The 22,335-nt window shown below is 39.6% G+C and overlaps 1 protein-coding gene across 1 annotated transcript; it reads left to right on the top strand.

The window, feature by feature from the left end:
• Positions 1-12,220: 12,220 nt before the first annotated feature.
• On the top strand, positions 12,221-22,335 carry LOC111855346 (gap junction delta-2 protein-like). Its single transcript, XM_023834272.2, has 2 exons — positions 12,221-12,652; positions 17,757-22,335. The coding sequence occupies exons 1-2, from the start codon at positions 12,582-12,584 to the stop codon at positions 18,598-18,600; spliced, it is 915 nt and encodes a 304-aa protein (XP_023690040.1). The 5' UTR covers positions 12,221-12,581; the 3' UTR covers positions 18,601-22,335.

Here is a 22,335-nt window from a genome sequence, read left to right as displayed (position 1 = left end):
CAATATAAACAGTCATTATTCATGTATTTCATAAAACACACATAGAACAGAGGGAGCATGTATCACAAAGCCAGTTTAACAAACTCAGGGTGAGAACCTAAGTTTCAGCTTAACAAAACCAAATAAAAACAATCCATTATAAGTGATATCATGACACTGACTAAGAGCTGTCACATCTCATGGGGATGGGGCAAGCCAATTAAGATTTCACCCTCCCCACCTTTAAAAACTGGACTTGCCTGCCCTTTGCAAAGTATTGTTGTTTTCTCATGTGCACTATCAAGCACTACGATAACCCTGTCCTCCGTTTCCCTTGTCTGATTCCGGCCCTACCTGTTCCTGGCCTGCCTGATCCTGCCTGGCCCGCTTCTATCTGACCTGCTCTTGCCCATCTCTTCCTGTTCCTCGTTTCCTGTGTTGGTGTATGATTGACTCTCCCGGCTTTCGGTTCTTCTGGACTTGTGACCCCAACTCCGATTCCAGCCCAATCACTCCACTTCAGTTTGCCTGAATTCCTAAATAAACATCCTCAGCGACTGCGAGGCCGGTGCCGGAGGGGACAATGAAGGGGGCGAGAAGGAAGGCGGAGGGGGCGAGAAGGAAGGCGGAGGGACCGCAGGAGGAGGGAGGCAGGGGGACCTGCAGCCAACCAACGAGGTGTCGGAGGAAAGATTACAGCCAACTGTAAATGCTAACGCTAACTATGACAACCTTAACCCCCACCCTGCCCTTACCATAACCATAAGTAACCTAACAAAATACAAGAGTTTTTGCATTTTTAGTTTTTTCATAGCAGTCACCAATTTTTATAAAATAGAGTTTTCCCTTATGGGGACCAGGAAACCGGTCCCCATAAGGGAAAAAAAATGGATATTTATCACGTTATGGGGACATTGTGTCCCCATAAGGATAGGTAAACCCGCTCGCACGCACACACACACATTTAACTGACCACTTCAGCATTTATTGAGTGCTTTCACTTTTCCCCCTGTTTTCTTTATCTGTGTTAATTTGTACCAAGGTAGGCTATAGAAGTCAGAACTGCAAGGAGTTTCTATTTTTGAAGAAACTACCCATTTCTATTCCAAATGCAAAACAACTGCTAAATAAAACAAAACATAAAAATATAATCCAGACTGGTGAATATGTTGCATCTCCTTATTTCTATAGGGAATTAATTTAATGCAAAATAAGAACTTCCTTAATTAGCAGCCAGCAGAAAGTGCTGCTCTGCAAGGCAAACAGGATGGGGACCTGCACCCCCACAGTATACACAGGTTCCAAGGTGGTGTCTGTGCTGACCCAGGTGCAGCACCCTCCATAGCTGCTCTCGTACAGGGTCTGCATGTTCTCTGACCCAGGTGCAGCATCCTGTATAGCTGTGCTCATAGGGGGTATGCATTCTCTTTTCTGACTTTCAATGCTTAGACAGTACTACAAATGACTGACTACTTACAGTATCACATTTACAGTGGAGAGGACTTCCCAATATCTTGCATCTTACCCCCATTATCTACAAGTCATCACCATAGTACCCACCTAGATCTGACCTCCACCTGCAGCTTGTACTGGAAATTATACATTTAGATGTAGTGGAAGATTTTATGTTTACTTAAAGAATATTTGCTATGATAACAAGGTAGTATCTTGTCAGTGTGAAAGGCGAGGGCAACTTAGCAACTGACCAGGACCTAGGACAGTCCTTCCACAACACTAAATAATGTCACTATTCGCTAACTAACTTGGTGTTACCACTAACACAACAAGCCTTCATACTCAGAGGGGGAGCATTACGCTCTAGATCTCTACTTCCAATTCAACAGCCAAATTAATGGTATTAATGGTAACTAATGGTTATTAATGGTACCCTCTAAAGGGTGCCCTCTAAAGTTGCCGGTCTAGCTGTATGGGCAATACAGTCATCTCAGGCAAGTAGGTCTCAGGTAACATCATATACTGCTGGATAAGCCTTCAGAACTGAATGCCTCAGTGCTTTACCAAATTCACACAGCACCTCACCTGGCCTCCACTTCCATGAGGAGAAACTAATCCGACTCCAATCGGTGCTGTCACATGGTTCTAAATATTTACCCATTGCCGGCCTTCACCTGTACAAATTCCTCACTAGCTTCATCTGGCAGACCAAAATAAACATCCCACCCCCATCCCGACAATAATAGACATAAATCTAATTTAAATGAAAGCAAAGAAGGAGTAAATGATACAGATATTTTCCCAGATATTACGGCATTGCACATGCCCTTTTTGGCGATAAAAGACAGTTGTATGGAAACACACTGATCACAAGAAATTTTGCATGATGAATCTGTTCCTTTCAGATGTTCCATAGTACTTTTTTTAAGTAGGAGGTTGGAGGTTTTCCAGTTGCGGGTTTTCAGGAACACGTCGCAATGTGCAATACTACTAATAATGAATAATATATAAAATATATGCCTTTTCCTTTAGATACTCCATGCACAGAACACTAGAACAGATTGTGGTGATGCAGTCAGCTCGGTTTGGTCATGCTTTCAGCCTATGCTATGGCTGGGCTAGCAAACTTTGCAATGGAAAACCGTCAGTTCATGGTATGGCTTGGTTCTTGGTGGCAGTGGAAAAGCAGAGTATGTCAACTGCAATTCAGATTGAATGTGCTGCTCTCACCATTCATTGAACAGAGTAGGTGCGTGAAGTGGCTGAGTTGGCAATACTGGCTCTAGTCCCACGTATTTTAAGCCTAGCCTTGAGTATTTTAACCCTGATGCCAGTCTTCCTTTAAAAAAAAGAATCAAGCCCCAGGTTAACTAGACTTAGCCCCAAGCACGTATGGATTGGTCCGAACAGTATATATCAGCTCCATGATCCGGAAAACCTATAAATGGTTCTGACGGACAGAAAATTAAAAAAAATACTGGCCCAACCAACAAAGGAGTAAACATAAGGCAGCTGTGGTCGGTTAACAAGAGGGCAGGAACAAGACTAATAAGCTTCAGGTATTGCTGATTAAGCCACGCCTAAGGGAAATGCAGGGATCAGACAAGCAGGTCGAGGCTGGACATGACAATCTGTTGTAGACCCCACATATACAGTACATAATACTAGATTCTCTGCTACCTCTGTTTCAGTCTAACTTGATTTTTTACAACCTGATGGAAATCAGTACTACCATTCAGTCTTACTGTTGTTTGTTGATTGACTGGTCTGTAAAAATACCTGTCTAAGGTTTTTTTTATGGAGCAGTTTTGGGCCTAAGGCCCAACAGTGATATGGTTAAGCCATGGGATTCAAACCAGCAACCTTCCAATTAACCAACACAGTCCTAACCCACAGAACCACAGACAACCTTCGTCATCTAATTCCAAAACTGATTTTCGTAATAGCTAGTACTGCTTTTGTTTTCATTTTTTCAAATGAATGTTTTGTGCTTTTTGCAGCTTTAAGTATATTCTAAAGAATTTAGAGAACTTGTAAATCATGCTGGGTATTTTTAGCTACATGTACCAAAATTAAATGGACGGAACAGCATAGTCCCTGTTTCTCTTCTGCTGTTACCTACTTTGTCCTGCTGAATTAACATTTAACTTTGACATCAAATTTGTTTGATTGTGCTAATCTCATATCTAAGGATCCATTGAGCTAAAGAGGCCTGCATTATTTTAAAGTTTTTTTTTTTATCATTTGTTAAATCACAGATAAACATAATCAGGACTTGTTTTAACAAGAACGCTGCAGTTATCTTGATCTTAATTAAGATCCCATGGATTGTTCATCTGGCAAGCTCTGGGTTCCACTTCCCCAAATTTTCAGCAGAGGTCACATTTCATTTACTCAAAAGTATGTATATATACAGACCTTCTCCCTGAAGAATTTACTTCAAGTCAGGTTAAGTGGTCTTAGTAGCTTACTACAGGAAGAGGGTGCTCTAGCTCTACAACAAAATCATCATAGACAGATTTCTTAAGTACAGCTCATAAAATCAGTAAGGTATACACTGCATAAAACGTATTTATACATAAGTGATACATTGACAATACAACAAAAAGTATTAGCATGATTTTTCTGATTCCTCAGTCGTCTTTGTTTTGCTATCCTTTTTATGTAAACTTCTCAAAACACAAAAACGTTGTATGCATTTAACCACCAAAAAAATGTGTTCATTAATCAATACCTAAAAACCATCATGTGACTTAATCAGTGAAATACTGATAATATTTGACAATATAGTAATAACAGTTTTATTTTAGTTCCCTTTACCCCACATAGTATTTCTATGGCAAATTATGTCTTTTTATCATGCATTAACTTACCTGTTAATAATAAACCCACCTGAATAGCTGAATAGCTTTATTTTTAATAAAACTGTTACATCAAGCTCTCTTTTCCAGGTATTTTTGTTCCTTTCTGTTTATCTTAAGACCTTGTGCTTATAGGCTAGATTTTTCGGCAATACTTTACTTGAAGGGGAACAAATAATATAGCATTACGCATTAATACATATGTATTAATTATTCACAAACTAAGTCTTCATTACAAACTCATGTTTGTTCATCATTAATGAATTGTGATGCATCTTTTACCTCAAGCAGTTACTATATTTGTTACTATGTCTATTAATTCTATAAACCCTTGTGAACTAAAGAAGGAACAAGTAATTAATAACACAGGTGAAATACTGATGTCATGTTTGTTCATTAATGAATGGTGACATATCATTCATTTCAACTAGCTACTTTATTTATTCATGATTTTTACTTCAGCAGTAACTGAATTACTACTAAGTATTTGTAAAGTGTTACTGACTTTTCTAATCAACTGTTTAAAAAAAGAGAAGTGAATAGACTCGTGGGAAATGTTCTTGGTCAGATTCCAAAAGATAGTCCATGATTGTCTGAAATTATAGTACCGTCTTAGTTACATTAAGGAACTTAGGATTTCTTACCATGGCAAAAGTACAAATGTGAATATGTCAGACACATAACTATCTAGGTGAATGTGCCTCAGTGCTACAATTTAATTCCATTGACGTATCCAGAGGTGTGATTATTATGAGTCTTAGCAAGACTGTTTAGATGAAGAGATTTCTAAATTTCTACATTATCAGCCTGATTTAAAAACTTATTGTGAAACAGATGCTGTTTCAAAATAATTGCGGTATAATGAAACAACCACTATTGATTTTCCATAACCATATATCCAAGGGAGGGTGGGAGCTGGCCTGGAAGCTCACCCCAGTCGCATGGGCAAGCTTCACGGATCACGAAGGCGAAGACAGTGAGGGCAGGAATATTAATGGGACAGGAACCAAACACACAACCCCAAAGGCATAACACTATTACATTTATTTAAAACATCACTAGCTCTTGTTAAAATGCTTATACCCATAAATTTGGAAAATGCAACCCATTGTACAAATTTGACTTCAAATTACTGTCACTTATTGACAAATACAGCAAATAAATGAAGCTGTAAAAGAAACTATGTTTGAGCATCTGAGAATAAAAAAGTATCAGTAGAAGATTACCACTCTGGTGGGGAAGGAGCTGAGCATGAGAGTGTCGGAGAGTTTTCTGCTAGATATAGTTGGCCTTACCAGTACACAGTGTGGGTGCTGGAACCGAGCTCCTGCACAGGGGTGGAGTCTCTCCTACTCTAGAGTTCCCCATGGTGAGTGACCTTAGGCGGGGGTGGGGTTACTCGCCGGGGAGGCTGAGGGCTGTGCTGTTGGTGATGTTCCTTTTAGGTAACTATGCGACTGCAAGACAACTTTGAGTGTTTCTATGTGGATACAGTAAAGAGCAGAGTGTGCGGCCTTGTTAGCAATAGGGGGTGAGGTGCTTCAAAGCTTTCCATGCAGACTCTGTGATGCTCCAGGGAGACTTAGATCAATATGGGAAACAATAGAGATATTGGGGGGGGGGGGGGATGAGTTGTAAGAACGGCTTCCTGGATATAGATTCAAGTGGTAAACTGTATACTTCTATGCACAACATGACTATAATAAACACAATGTTTGAACATAAGGAAGTTCAGTATCATGACATTGATTCAGGAAGGACTGTGTGACTCTTCATTTACGTGGTTTGTAAGGGTGCCAGCTGTGATATAATAATACATGGACAGTACTACAGCAGCATTGCTAGCTAGCTAATAACTTGCCTTCGTCAAGTAGGAAACCCATATGAAGTAGGCCGAACACGCGTTTGAACAGGCACAATAATGTCATGTGATGACGCACAAAGTCTTTAAGTTAACCACTTTACTTGTTAACTTCATGGAGGCCATATTATGAGCAAGAAGTTCTTTATTTATAGTTTGGCAGTTAGTTAGTTAGCCAGTTAGCTAAATGATGGAAACGTATGATTAATAGCAAAACAACAACATACAATCACATGTGACCCAGAGTAGAATCTTTGTGTATATATAGAGGGACATTAGTGTTTCTAGCAGAAACACTGACTATAAAAATAAGTTTGAAATTATACTGGGATACAAATTAAAGATTTTTTATTGGCCGACAAAAGTTTTTCGGGTTGGATGACAAAACCCACCTTCTTGCTGGTCACAGGAAAAGGCTTCTCAGGTATACTTGGTACCAGGGTACCCTAGGATAGAGGTCAATGTTGTTGTGCAATCTGATTTAAAGGTGCCATAGAATGCATTTTTTTCAGTATTTTAAATTGCTCTATGATGTCTACATAAAAGGTATGTGAACTTGGTTTGGTTTACAGGCTCATTTACAACCCTATTATTTAACCCTAGAATGAAACAGGACATTTTCCCTTCTTCGGAGGGCTCATTAATATGTCGATGAGCTCTGCTCTGATTGGCTGGTTTACAGTGAGGTACTGCGTTTGTTCATACAGAACCAACATCTTTACAGTAATGCGCCAAATAATGTTCGGTGAACGACCCCACCGACTGGTCCCAATAGATTATAATGGAGCAGGAAAATTCGTATCACCTAGTGATTTCGTGGTGCAACTCATTACATGTTTGTGGTGATACCTACGGCACAGCCAGTCTAGTAAAATTACAGTACAGACAATTATGTACAGAACATAATACTTGATAATGGTATTAAACAGCTATTTTACTGGTGTGTGTATGTATTATACTGTACTTTTTTTTCATTACTTTACAGTGTACGCTTCATACTTTGCCAAATGTAAGTGTAATACTCTCACTTCAGCCTAGATAAAAAGTTAGCATAATCATAACTTTGTTGTTAGAATTGTAACAAGAACATTGTAATTATTTAGCATCTCGGTCAACAAATGATTTCATGATGCTTCATCATGCAAATTCTATGAAGAACTCCAAACGAGCGATGTGTTGTTTGCAATCAATTGGACTACTGCTTTGAATTTCTTTGACCTATCAATTAGATATCTGTTTAGCTAACCAAAAGTGATGGAGCGTCAATGTCACTATCACAGACTTTGTAATGTTGTTTACTACTCCCCTGCTAATCTGGGGTACAGTTTCCCCAAAGCATAGTTGTTAGCAACATTAGAAACTTACATAGTTGGAACCATACAACTATACAATTCCAACTAAATGAGCTGCTAAAAGCATCATTCGGGAATTGGACTTACATTCTTAGCCTACTAATAATAAGTAACCTTACATCAATGGCTGTCAGTATATATATTTTTCCTTGCCAGGTGCACTTGTAGAAACTGCACACGTGCCCCTCGAGAGAGACAATAAATGTTGCAGGCTGTTCAGGTGTGTTGGGCTTGAAAAAGGGCTGCTGTACTTGTTCAGGGGCATAGTTAAGGCTCTGTTACAGAACACTCTAGGATTTTTTTAATCAGCCCGTTTACCACCTTTTTTTACATATGTGGGATTTATATTTGAACGAGGGAACAACAGCGTGTGGGATTGACGGTATGTCAGTTCCAGGTACCAAACTCTCCTTTTCAACAATGCTAATGTAAACACAGATTTTCATTCTATGGCACCTTTAAGTCTGTTTGTTGTGCATGCTTAGGCAAAGAAAAGGGCAGAGTTGTCAACAGATCACACACAGATCAGGTGGAAAGGAGGAAGATAAATTATCCAGAAAGAACCAAATAAGCAGTTGTAAAAGACCACGCCCAAGACCATGACCAAGACCACGCCCAAGGTCTTAGTCATGGTGACAGCTGTTGAGTTGGTGCCTGTTTTGGCAGTAAAACCTGAGAGCTACTGTCCCGCAGAGAGGTGTTAACACCCCATAATGACTGTAGAGAAGGCATGGGGATATGAGCTGATATAACTGATATATAAGAAGAGTTTGGGGAGGCAACTGAGAAAAACTAAGGTGGCCTAAGATTTGTTTTTTTTTTTATCAACCCTTTGGAGAAGATGGTCGGAGTTTGCTCAGGTTGTGTTGCTCAGACGTGAGAAAATGCAGACCATCACCGAGTGTGGTACAGTAAAGCACATGGACATGCCCTAGTCTATGCTAGAGGATGCATAAGCAAGCATTGAAATATTATACAGAATAATATTCTTCAGTTAAAAGTGCCAGATAAGCAAGTATTTCATTTTTTTTTTTTTAAATGATGCTGTACTTAGAGTAGAGTATACACAAACACACACACACACGGACACACACACACGGACACGGACACGGAGAGCTGCAAATGTTGGAGAATGTAAGTACAATACAAAACATACTAAGGGTGCCTCAGTGGGTGGCACCTTTGGAATCAGACCCCCCTCTGCTCTGTGTGTGTGTGTGTGTGTGTGTGTGTGTGTGTGTGTGTGTGTGTGTGTGTGCGGCTTTCCGCTTCTCTCTGTGCTGCGTAGCTTTTCTCCTGTAGTTCAAAGACATAAGGTTAGGTGAACTGGCATCTCCAAATCACCCGCTGTGCGTACACTGTGATGGAGCGGCATCCTGTGCAGCCTGTACCCCAGCCTTGTACCCTGTGATGGAATGGCATCCTGTGCAGCCTGTACCCCAGCCTTGTACCCTGTGATGGAACGGCATCCTGTGCAGCCTGTACCCCAGCCTTGTGCCCTGTGATGGAGCGGCATCCTGTCCAGCGTGTACCCCAGCCTTCTTCCCTGTGATGGAGCGGCATCCTGTCCAGCGTGTACCCCAGCCTTGTGCCCTGTGATGGAGCGGCATCCTGTCCAGCGTGTACCCCAGCCTTCTTCCCTGTGATGGAGCGGTATCCTGTCCAGCGTGTACCCCAGCCTTGTTCCCTGTGATGGAGCGGCATCCTGTCCAGCGTGTACCCCAGCCTTGTTCCCTGTGATGGAGCGGTATCCTGTCCAGCGTGTACCCCAGCCTTGTTCCCTGTGATGGAGCGGCATCCTGTCCAGCGTGTACCCCAGCCTTCTTCCCTGTGATGGAGCGGTATCCTGTCCAGCGTGTACCCCAGCCTTGTTCCCTGTGATGGAGCGGCATCCTGTCCAGCGTGTACCCCAGCCTTCTTCCCTGTGATGGAGCGGCATCCTGTCCAGCGTGTACCCCAGCCTTGTTCCCTGTGATGGAGCGGTATCCTGTCCAGCGTGTACCCCAGCCTTCTTCCCTGTGATGGAGCGGCATCCTGTCCAGCGTGTACCCCAGCCTTCTTCCCTGTGATGGAGCGGCATCCTGTCCAGCCTGTACCCCAGCCTTCTTCCCTGTGATGGAGCGGCATCCTGTCCAGCGTGTACCCCAGCCTTGTGCCCTGTGATGGAGCGGCATCCTGTCCAGCGTGTACCCCAGCCTTCTTCCCTGTGATGGAGCGGCATCCTGTCCAGCGTGTACCCCAGCCTTGTTCCCTGTGATGGAGCGGCATCCTGTCCAGCGTGTACCCCAGCCTTGTTCCCTGTGATGGAGCGGTATCCTGTCCAGCGTGTACCCCAGCCTTGTTCCCTGTGATGGAGCGGCATCCTGTCCAGCGTGTACCCCAGCCTTCTTCCCTGTGATGGAGCGGTATCCTGTCCAGCGTGTACCCCAGCCTTGTGCCCTGTGATGGAGCGGCATCCTGTCCAGCGTGTACCCCAGCCTTCTTCCCTGTGATGGAGCGGCATCCTGTCCAGCGTGTACCCCAGCCTTGTTCCCTGTGATGGAGCGGTATCCTGTCCAGCGTGTACCCCAGCCTTCTTCCCTGTGATGGAGCGGTATCCTGTCCAGCGTGTACCCCAGCCTTGTGCCCTGTGATGGAGCGGTATCCTGTCCAGCGTGTACCCCAGCCTTGTGCCCTGTGCTGCTTTTTCACTTCAACCAGGATAAGCAGCTGGAAGATGGATGGCAGGACAAATCAAGAACTCTTTTATATATTATTTTTTTTAGTATTTACTCTTCTGTCATTTTCACTGTAAATATCACATTTTAAAAACAAAATATTTGCTTAATTTATATCCATACAGAGCTGTTAGCTTCCAGTGAGATCTTAACAGAAAAATTAAGGCAAGTGGAAACACACGTTCCACTATTTTTACATTGGCTTTGCATTGGTGTTTTTCTATGTGAGAGAACAATGCCAGATTATTCTGGGTCATTGACAGCACATCTGCATTACTCCCCAGTGCAGTATTATGTTGACTGTGAAATTCCTCTAGTAAGTAACATCAATTCTGTCAACTTGCCAAGGCAATATATAACACCATCCCGTGCTTTAAAATGTTTTATAGTCACCACTTAATGGCGTGAATTCTGCATCACAACATAAAATATTTAAACCTATCTGACATAATGAGTCTTTATGCACACTCCCTATGAAAAGATTAATAGAAGAAACCTATATGAGGTATGTTGTATATGAAGTATAAACGATAAATATAACAATTTTTATGTAAATAATCTTTTACCTTCATCCTCCGAGTCTCTCAATAGGTTTATAACCTTATCCAAAACAGAATGTGTTTTTCCCGGTGTAAGCAAAGGGGCTGTTCATGCATTTGTGTGTTGAGAGTGATTAGTTACCGAAATGTGACTTAGTGTAGTTTGGTGCTTGAATCAGACAGTCCCAGAAGAATAAACAAAATGAATAGCTTTGAATCTCATCAAACATAGAATCAGGTTACATTGGAAATATATCGAACTGCATTACCTATAAAAGCAGAAGGAGTTAAGATAGAGATGGATAAATTAATGAGAAGAAGAGGGAAGAAAAAGAGGGTAAAAATTGGTAGTACAGATTATAAAGTAAAAAATTGGGATATTTGCTATATAGCGCGCGGAGGAGGGAAACAAAGGGTAAGAGGAGGTACGGGCAAATCAGCGATTCATTTTGTTAATCTGCTTGCACATGCAAAAGGTGCATGTAAGCTAGTTGGAAGGGGGGGGGGGGCGAGAGAGAGAGAGAGAGAGCGAGAGAAACCAGTTCCCTGCGTCTGGAGAGAAGGAACTGCAGAAAGTGGGTGGTGCAGTATCCTTTTATCCAGACATTACGCTCAGATAGAGGGAGCGGCGATAGCGGCGGAGAGCGTATTTTAACATAGGAACGAAGCACCCGATAAGCAATGCCAGCATTAAAAAAATAAATAACAAAAATAGATGAAAAAATCCATCGTGAAAGAGAAATGATGCAAGCAAGATTAGGATAGAGAGGCTGGTCAGAATCCGAATAGAAGGGCAGAGCAAGAGCAATGTAACAGAAAACGTGGCAGACAGGGGAAAGGAATAGGTGAAAATAGGCAGAGAGGTTAGAGAGACTGGAGTAGCAGACAAATATGGGATCAGAAAGGAAAGAAAATGGACATACGGCGTTTTCAAAAGGTAGATACTGATCTAAAATTCTGGGTGTGTTTTATTCTCTGGCAGGGATGCAGCAGTAAATTGAATCACAGCAAGGATATAATTGCAGTGTCCATGCAGTGTGGCAGTGAATGATTGCATGTATATAATTAGGAAGAAGCACTGCTAATTCATAGTGGAAGTAAAATTATTTATATCTGTAAATCTGTGTATTTGTTAATATGAAGATTTTTAGGATGATTGTTGGTGTGAGTGAAGGGACTTATTTTTGCCATTGGCTGTGGTGGTTTATAGTGTTTGTAAGCTTTTATGGCGAGCAAGAATCATCACTATGCTTTCAATATATGTGATGGTGTGTTTGTATGTAAAAGACAGCACAGCTTTGCTCAGTGCACGGTGCTAAATGTAGGAGAAGCTGAATATATGAAGGTCCATGCATGACCATGCACAAGGACATGACTGTACATGCATAGGAGCTGGTGCTTTTGTGAAATACGGAATATCACTGAGGTCAGTGGGTGGGGGGAGGGGCAGAGGGGCGAGAGCAGAGGGGGGGGGGAGGAAAGCGTGGTGATCACACACAATGATCACATTAATGGGGAAAGAAGGACAGGATACGCTCTACAGCAGTTTGCTGGGACATAGACAGGCTGCATGCTGAACATTCCTGCTCTGGCATACAGTACTGGTAGGGAATTCTTAGAAAAGAATATATTCTCAGCAGAGCAGAGCATTCTGGTACAATAGACAAAGACACATGGATACTGATCACAGAATTAACAACGGTCAAAGTGAAGCGGTAGTGCAGGTGTTAGTTTGACTGTCATTAGTGGAGTTCTCCAAAAAGCCACAGAGAAGAACGATTAAAAGATAAGGGTATTTCCCAATAAAAGCTGTCGCCATGGGAGAATGGACCATACTGGAGCGACTGCTGGAAGCAGCTGTCCAGCAGCATTCAACCATGATTGGGAGGTAAGAAAATTTCAGCTTTCGCACCTGAAATATACAGACACAGTATTTGCTGGTTTGCATGGCATCAAGAAGCGCTTAAGCTCTTGTCATCAGTTTTCCTAGAAATAAGAATGAACCCCATGATAAATGTTACGGGACTTCATACATTCATATATTTTAATTTAGATTAAGGAAATTTGTGTCTCTTCATTATGTGCTTATCCAGGTCAATATTCTAACAGTTTATTCATGTTCTTGGCTAGTCGGTAATTTAGAAATAAAGTGTCTGAAACTAAAACTGTAAAAAAGGTTTATTTATGTAAGATACTCATTGTGCGACTTTCCTCCCATTATGTAGCCATTGACGCTGCAAAAATGTTACAATATAATGTTATTGATATTTATCATATAGTTATGTTAAAGACCGATATATGTTAAAAGCTATTTTATAAATGATGACTTTATGTATTCTTTCATATAATTTCCTTAAACAGTTCAATAATGATAGAATTGGAATTTTCATCACACACACACACACACAGACCTGTATTCATATCTTTGTGGGGACCTTCAACTAATTTCTATGGGCGTGACCCTAATCCTAATAATGACAACCTTAACCTCTACCCAAACCTAACCTTAACCAAGACTTTTGGTATTTTTAGTTAATTGATTGCAGTGTCATAGATTTGTATAAAATTTAACTTCCACTTGTGGGGACCAAAAAATGGTGTCCACAACGTCAGATGAACAGGTTTTTATCATACACACATACATGCACACAGTGTAATCATTTCTTTTTGGGGACCGCTATGGGAAAAATGCTAATGCTAACTATGACAACCTTAACCCATACCAAGCCCAAACCATAACCATAAGTAACCAAACAAAATACAAGAGGTTTTGAATTTCTAGCTTTTTTCATTGCAGTCACAGATTTTTATAAAATAGAGTTTTCCCATATGGGGACCAGAAAACTGGTTCCCATAAGGTAAAAAGACAGGTATTCTTCACGTTGTGGGGACATTTGGTATAACTGGACCACACACACACACACATACATATAATAAACACACACAACCAAAAATAAAAGATCAACCACTGTCATAAGAGCTGCTATGAAGGTTAACACTGACACAGACATCAAATGATGAAAACACAATGTAATTAACATTTATAAATATATTGTGGAAATTAAAACACTTCCATCCACCCATTCACCATGCAACCGCTCACCCAGTATGGGTCACAGAGAGCATCTCAGGCAGCCGAGGGCAGAAGGCAAGGAGACGCCCTGGATGGGATGGTCTTCATTATACAGGGAATGTAACCTACAAAATTACTTTTCCGTGCAGCACAATGTGTCCTCTTTGTGCATAAAATAGTATGCAGATACAGGTATAGTCTTATATATCAATGTTTATGTAGAGATATCATTAATTTCAAAGGTGGTTTAGCTTTTCCAAGGTTTACACATTGCACTTATATCTTATATCTGATATCCTGATGATAACCATGGTCTCATGGTTCAACACAATATATAATTTCAATGCCGTGCCGATTTGCACATTGCGTCTGCTGCTGTACTTATTCTCCAGTATTTATTGGCACTAGATCTGAAGGATGTGCACATATAATAATTTCATTACATCATTTACACACGATAAAGCTTTGAAATTACCCTTTGCCACATCTATCTTCTCAAATCTAATTCTTTTGTCACAGTAAGAGTGTGAAGTTATCAGCAGAAAGATTATGTGTGGCACATCCTGCATGCCCTACGCAGAGGAATCTGGCACACTGTAAATACAATCTATTCATTAATAATGTACAGACTCAAACGGTCTGCGGTCCTCTTTGCTATGCCACAGGCATTGTTTATGTATACCGAGTGTGCAAACGATTAGGGATGTATAGTCCCTCTTTAAAATAAACTCGTAAGAGGAATGCAGGTCTTTGATTTTCAACTGTTGAATCTACATTAGTCATAGTAGATTAAGATGAGAGGATAGATTAAAATAATTTTTAAGGCTTGAGATAACTGGGACATAGATTGTGAATGGGCATGAGTGGACAAGAAAAAAAGATTTGCCTTTGAGTGTAACTGTGCATTACTGCTGCATATGTATCCAAAACCCACCCAGACAACAGACCAGAGGTCAAAAATTACTCATTGATGAAAGAGTTAAAATGTGCAGATCAGCCGAAGGCTTGCAGTTAGTCAACTGACGGTCCGATACAACGCTGGTGCTGAAGGACCCATAAAATAATGCATAACACATCAAAAAATAATAGCGCAAGAGGATGAAGCAGCCATTGACTTACCATTTCATTCCATTCAGCATTCTGCTTCTTTCAGCAGCGGGGTAAGGAAGTAAAACATTGAGGAATGGAAAAACATTGCCTTGTTTTGCTGATGGTGGGACAAGGATACGGAGAAAACCATAAGAACTGTGCATGTCATTTAACAATGTGGGCTGGTGGCATGATGATGTGAAGGGGCTGTTTCCATGGCGCCCACTGATCCCTTTAAGAAGAAGTGGTGCAGTGTGGAGTACCACAGGATACCTGAACATCATTGCTAATCAGGTGTTATCCAACAGTTTATCCATTTCTGCTTTTCTTGTTTTTTTTTATTATTCAGCAGGATAATGCCCTAGGCCACAAGGCTAAATTTGTCCTGGAATGGTTCCATGAACATGATAATGAATTCAGCTTAATGCATTGGCTTGCCCAGTCACAAGATCTCAATCCCAATTAATATTAGTGGGATGAGGTAGAATGAGCTTTTTGGAGTACAGAAGCAGAGGTGGATAGTTCAGGTTCAAAAAGGGAAAATCCAGACCAGGATTTTGTTTCAACCAAGAGTCACAGAATACTCAGTTGGTCTAGATTTTTACTTTCTGGACCTGAAGTATCCACCTCTGTACAGAACTACTAACAGCCAGCCGTACCTGCAGGAGCCGATGGCGTCTGTGTGGGCCAGCGTCCTTGCGGATCCCTTTTAATACCTTATTAGGCCCGTGCTTTGGTTGTTTTTTTGGGCAGCAGAAGGAGGAGGTCCTAGTGTTTTATACTCTCAATTTGCTTAACACTGTTTTTCTGAATGCCAATAGGGACCTCTAAATACAGGAAATACAGGCATTGTGATATTTACCAAATTTGAACATTTTAAAAGTTGAACCCTTAAGTAGAGATATCATATCATGTGAGATGTGAATGAATTCGTTATAGATATAAAGATACTAAGTAGCAAAATAAATCCATCTTCTTAGCTGAATGCAACATTATGTAAACTTGATAACAGTTAAGAATATTTATAGCTATTATCCTTTTCCAATAACCACTTATCCAAATAGGTTCCTGAGTGTCTCTAACCTTTTGCTGGAGGCATAGGGCACAACAAAAGCATCCATTTATACCTTTTATGCAGCGCCTCTGCATTGTAGGTCATTCACACACATGTATAATTAGATATGCTGTCACACAGGGTAATTCAAAGTCACCAGCATAAGTTAATGGCATTTTGGGCTGGGATAGTAATAGCACTTTGCTAAGCAGTTTCCCAGTTGAAATACTAAAATCATACGATTTCATATAAAATTGAGTTAGCACAAGGGCCCTAGGTATTGTTTTTATGTTTACGTGATATATTGCTTTCTTTGAGTTGGACTTGCACAGAAGCACCTTCTCAGGTATGTATGTCTGTGTGTGTTTGTGTGTGTCACACACACACAGGTTTGTAATTATATCTTTGTGGGGACTCGCCATTCATTTCTATGGGGAAAACTCTAATTCCAACATGATGACCTTAACCTTTAGCCAGCCCTTACCTTAACCATAAGTAACCAAACAAAATGAGAGACTTTTGGCATTTTTAGTTTTTTGATTGCATTCACAGATCACACACACACGACGAGCTACAACATTCACCCTCATGTGAAGCAAAAAACATTGATTGTCTCATAAAAATGGCACACGCCAAGGTCTGGGATATATTAGACATTAAGCCAACATTCGGTGCTTATGGTCGATTTGTCGAGGAGGGAAAAACCACGATCCACTTACAGGGTGGCTAAGCCACATGTGAGATGTAAACGAGTTCTTTTCTGTTTGGTATGAACCAAGAGAAGGGTCACTGTGGCATATAACGTAGATAATTTAATGATGTCACAGGAGTAATGTGTCATGACACACAAGGCATCGAGCCCTGCTGTGTATGGGGCTGTGTAGCCAAGTGTCCATGCTAATCCCTGTCAGAGTGCCCATGCTAATCCCTGTCTACCTTCGAAAGTGTTCACAATGGGAACTTCAGTACTGGTCCTTGAATCAATGGACGAAGGTTGCCTGGTCTGATGAGTCCTGTTTTCTGTTGCATCACATTCGTGGCCTGGTACATGTTGGGCAGTTGTGGGATGTGTTGGAACAGCAAGTTCAATCCATGTGACCGTCATTAACATTATCTGTGATTCATGCCATAATGTTTTAGCTCACCAATAATTATATATGCAAAATTCATATGTGCAGAATAATAAATGAAAGTCTATTTGTAACTGTGTTAGCTTTTAGTATCTGATTAAAAATGCTTCATAATTACAAAAAAAATGATCTATTATGTACATGAACTCCAGATTCAGTTAAATATCATTTGTTCAACATTAAAATGGCTACATAACATATAAGTTTCAGACATTGATTAAAAAATGAAACTATACTTTCTTAGAATGGAATCATAACTTCTTCCTGGTTGTTTACTAGCTTTAAAAATATTCATTCAGGGAGAAAACGATCACAGTTCATTATCATTACAATTATCATCTCAGAAGAAGTTCTAGCAGAGCAGAAGTTCTTGAAACTGTCTTATATTCAAGTACAATCTACTTTCAGTGTGTATCTTCAAACATACAGAGTAAAAAGGAAAACTATACTAAACAATCATCTGGCTTTGCATAATACACCATACAAAGATTTTTAAATCCATTTGACAGTAAACTACAATTGTTTGTACTTTATACTATGTTTGATCAGGTTCTCATGTTGTTTACATATATCTCAGTGTCCTTATCTGCTATTTTCTCACTGGTAAACATTCCCTAATTGAAGCCTGTTAATTCCTTTCCCAAAGGATTCTCCTGACTGTGGTGGTGATCTTCCGCATCCTGATTGTGGGGATAGTGGGTGAAAAGGTGTATGAAGACGAGCAAATCATGTTCATCTGCAACACCATGCAACCTGGCTGTAACCAAGCCTGCTATGATAAGGCCTTTCCCATCTCCCACATCCGCTACTGGGTCTTTCAGATCATCCTGGTCTGTACCCCAAGTCTTTGCTTCATCACCTACTCGGTTCACCAATCTGCCAAGCAACGTGATCGTAGCTACTCTTTCTTACACCCATACATGGAGAGAGATCATGGACGTGGTGATCATGCTCGCAAGCTGCGCAACATCAATGGAATTCTCGTACAGAACCCAGAGACTATGGGAAAGGATGACCATGAGTGTTTGGGTATGAAGGAGATTCCCAATGCCCCACGCGGGCTCACACACACAAAGAGTGCAAAGGTACGCCGGCAAGAGGGTATTTCTCGATTCTATGTCATTCAGGTAGTCTTCCGTAATGCCCTAGAGATAGGCTTCTTGGCTGGCCAGTACTTCCTGTATGGGTTCAATGTTCCAGGCATGTTCGAGTGTGACCGCTATCCTTGTGTGAAGGAGGTGGAATGTTATGTTTCCCGACCTACTGAGAAAACAGTCTTCCTGGTCTTCATGTTTGCAGTCAGTGGTATTTGTGTGCTGCTCAACTTAGCTGAACTCAACCACCTTGGCTGGCGAAAGATTAAGACAGCGATTCGAGGGGTACAGGCTCGACGCAAGTCCATTTGTGAAGTGCGCAAGAAAGATGTCTCACATCTGTCACAGGCACCCAACCTTGGAAGGACCCAGTCCAGCGAGTCTGCTTATGTGTGACACACGTATCTCCAGAACTGGAAATGTATCAGATCTTTTTTTTAAGTTTTAAATAGAACATCTTCCTCTTCCTTCCTTATCAAAGAAAAAATGTGAATGAAAGCTATGAATGGGAAGACAGTTGAGAAAGAAAATGTTTAGACTCCAAGGAGATGAAGTAACATCGGCATGAAGAATGTATCAAACCGACGTGCATCAGTGTCATTGTGGACAAGTTTCCTTATAGTTACCCAGAAAATACAAGCAACCCCTTCTTTCACAAATTTTAAGTGTCACTGATTTTCATTAGGAGAATTCCTCTGAAAACACTCAGGTTTCTAGTGTTAAAACTATATAAAAATAAGCCAGAATTGCCAAAATGAAAGAATTATCTTAACATGGGCTTCATTTTTTATTTTTACTGCGGGCTGCAGTCTAGGTCTCCTCTATACTGTACATACGTACTTATTTTATAAATTCTGTTTATTTATTTATTTTGTGTATTTATGTATGTATCTATTTATTTGTTTTTGAGCTTCTTGAAAATGAAGCCCACTCAAAGCAGGAAAAATAACGTATTTACATTTTCCTTATTTTTAAACAACTAGCATAAAGATCGTTCTGCTTTGTGCCAACTAGTGCAATAATTAAAAGCGATATAATGAATTGTCAATTAATATATGAGTGATAATGAACTAAGAATATATATTTTGTTGGGATCAGGGCAATAGTATTTTTGTTGGGGTTTGGACGGTACAGAGGTTATGTAGATGGTGTATATGCCTCTGAATTGTCTCATGTACTCATGACAATACATTCATATTCCAAAAAACAAAAATTAAGCATGCTTACAGAACAATAACGGAATAGAAGAACTATAATGACATGTAACCTAAAAGATTTGTTTAACAGATTTGCATCCTTTTCCTGTCTCATTTGCATGCATGCATGAGGGATAGAAAGTAATACACAAGTTATCCTGCACCTTTACATGCAGCAATGCTGAGAAACTCTGTAGCTTCAGCAATAATATTTATGAAGATTACTAAACAATTATTAAAATCTTTGATACTTCTGCTATACGTAAATGTCACTCTGCAATATGACGGAGCGACTTGACTCAATAAAATGTAAACATTTTACCTGTTTACTAAGACAGCAGAAAAAAATATATATTATAGAAATACTCTTTATTTACATGATGTCTGTATTAATGTATTTTGCACACATTTTCCACCTGAATTGATAACTTCAATGAATGAAGTCTGACTGGGTAGTCTAATGATAAGGGGGTAGATTTCACAGGTAGTTAAATAACTTTTCAATCTCCAGGGTATCTTACCATGCTGCACCAGTAAAGAACAGAGGAAATATCCCCCAACCAAGACTGAGAGTGATAAATAAGAATGAATTTTAGAAACTGGTTCTTTGAGGTAGAATTTTTAAGTATATATATTTGATTCACACTTATTGTCAATAATAAGGGAGTCTGTAGTTGGCTTCCTGCAAAGTATAAAGATGGGTGGGGTTAAGTTTTAAGTTACTCTGGGGTTTCATTGATACTGTTATTCTAGGATTGAATGTTTCAAGGTGGGATATTTATGATGCATGAGATTTGGGAACTGAGAAGGCACTCGTCTCTGATCATTATGAATCATTTAATTAAATTAGCTTATTACATGATGGACAGGTATCCCTTACGAGTCACTGACTTCCAATTTTTTATGCGTACGACTGAACGTTTGCACCATTAGCCACGCTTAGCTCACTAGCAATCTTGTCCACAGTTACTATCTTTGCACTCAACTTTTTCAGTGTTTTTGTGTCACCTCAACTCAATTTATCAATTCCATTTTTACTCACGGTAATTATTGGAAATTAGGTCCCCAGCAAGATTTCACCTTACAATTTCCAGCATTAGGCTCACAAGAGGATACCTGTACTCACTTTAACTGAAAAGGGGAGAATCAAATGACCACTTGCTAATTCAGAGTGTGTTGCCTAGACATATATGTCACTTTTTACATTTAATGAAAAAGATGACTTTAGATTAATGAAATAATGTGGTCATGTTAATTAGGTCCAACCAAACAGCATGATTTTTTTTTGTTTTTTACTGACAATGAATGGAACTAATTATTTCAATTCTAATTGTTATAAAACTGGAAGAGACCTTGCATGCCTTTACAAATTTTACTTAAAATTGCTCTATGCACGAGATCGAAAAGCATGGTTTTATATTTATTATATATCTTCTAAATCTTATTTCAAAATATGCAAATTTATTTCGATCTCAAGACACATTAAAATTCAAAAACCAATCATTTTAGCTGACACTGTAGTATAAGCTACTTGCAATTTAACCCAGGTTAAAAGGAAATTTATGAATAAATTACTCATGAAATAAACTGCAAAGTAAATCATAGTGGACTGAGTTCTTGTAATGCAGTTGAGAGGAAGGCTTTTGGCAGTATGAAAGATCCAGACCTGATAGCTGAATATTGAAATGGGATTCCATCATATTTTTATTGACTGACAAACATAACATAGCGTTTAAAAAAACATGCTGGAATTGTGTTTTAATTAGACAAAATGATGAACAGATGAAATATCTCAGATCTCAATTTCTTAAGGGCCTCATGTTATTTATAAAAAGGGACAATTTACAAAGAATCAAGAAGATAATGGTCCTACATGACATTACTTTTGAAATCTTACACTCATGACTTAAACTAAACTTAATCTCACTACTTTATTAATGGATACATCTGCACATTTTCCATCTTCACCATAGTGAACATTGTGAAGATTTTGATTGCAATAGATGTATAAACTGCTCTTTAATCTTTTAATTAACCTCTATGTGTTTGTATGAGTCATGCAATACTTTGTTGAATTAAAAACGGTATGCACAGCAGTTGGTTAACTGCTTGCTGAACCTCAGTCAGAAATACTGAACCTTCTTTGTACGCGACAATAAAATTATTTCCATTTCATTAGTAAAGGCAATGAAAACAGTGAATGTGACTTTAAAATTTATGTTTCATCCTGCTTCTAACCTTTATCCTGGAACCTCCCGAAGGTTTGACTTTGGTCAACATGCTTTGAGATATTTATTTATTGATGTAAAGCACTTTGGTCAGCCACTGGTTGTTTATATAAATAAAATGACTTGACTTGACTTAAGCTATAACCCCATTTTAATGTAAACAACATATCCCACAAGATAAACTCGTAACAACATTTAGAACATGTGTTTAGTTTAGTGTCATGAAATTTACACTTAAGGGTGGAAAAATCCAATATGACATCCTAAGATCTCGTAAGAAATGATTTATCTCAAAATTGATATTATGTTTGGATAATGCATAAATAAAAATGATTTTAATCATAATTGTATGATGACTGATATTTAATTACAAACTACAATATCTCTATATTTGCTGGGGTGTTACAGAGAATCTTATGCAAATGTATATACACGCACAGATATTACAGTCCATGTCTCATTTATGATTTAAACATTTCAAGTAGCCTTAAATGTAATCCTTGTCTCCTATATCATCCTTGTTTACTTCAACTAATCGTTTCTTGTTTTTTTGTAAAGTGTCTGGTATGTTTGAATTATCTTGTATCTATATGATGTAAGTCTTTTTTCTATACTTTTCATTTAAATAATATTCATGTATGTCTATCTGCAGACCAGAATATCTTGCTCCAAAAATAAAGCAACTGAATGATATGAACATGCTATCA

This window comes from Paramormyrops kingsleyae, chromosome 18, assembly GCF_048594095.1.
Source record: "Paramormyrops kingsleyae isolate MSU_618 chromosome 18, PKINGS_0.4, whole genome shotgun sequence".
Lineage (NCBI taxonomy): Eukaryota > Metazoa > Chordata > Actinopteri > Osteoglossiformes > Mormyridae > Paramormyrops > Paramormyrops kingsleyae.
The sequence above is the reverse complement of the archived record's forward strand: the minus strand, read 5'-3'. Positions and strand labels throughout refer to the sequence as shown.

Bases quoted from the DNA above. Each gene is read 5' to 3' on its own strand.
- LOC111855346 (XM_023834272.2), top strand. From the start codon at position 12,582: ATGGGAGAATGGACCATACTGGAGCGACTGCTGGAAGCAGCTGTCCAG. The intron at 12,653-17,756 runs GTAAGAAAATTT...CCTTTCCCAAAG, and splicing joins CATTCAACCATGATTGGGAG to GATTCTCCTGACTGTGGTGG.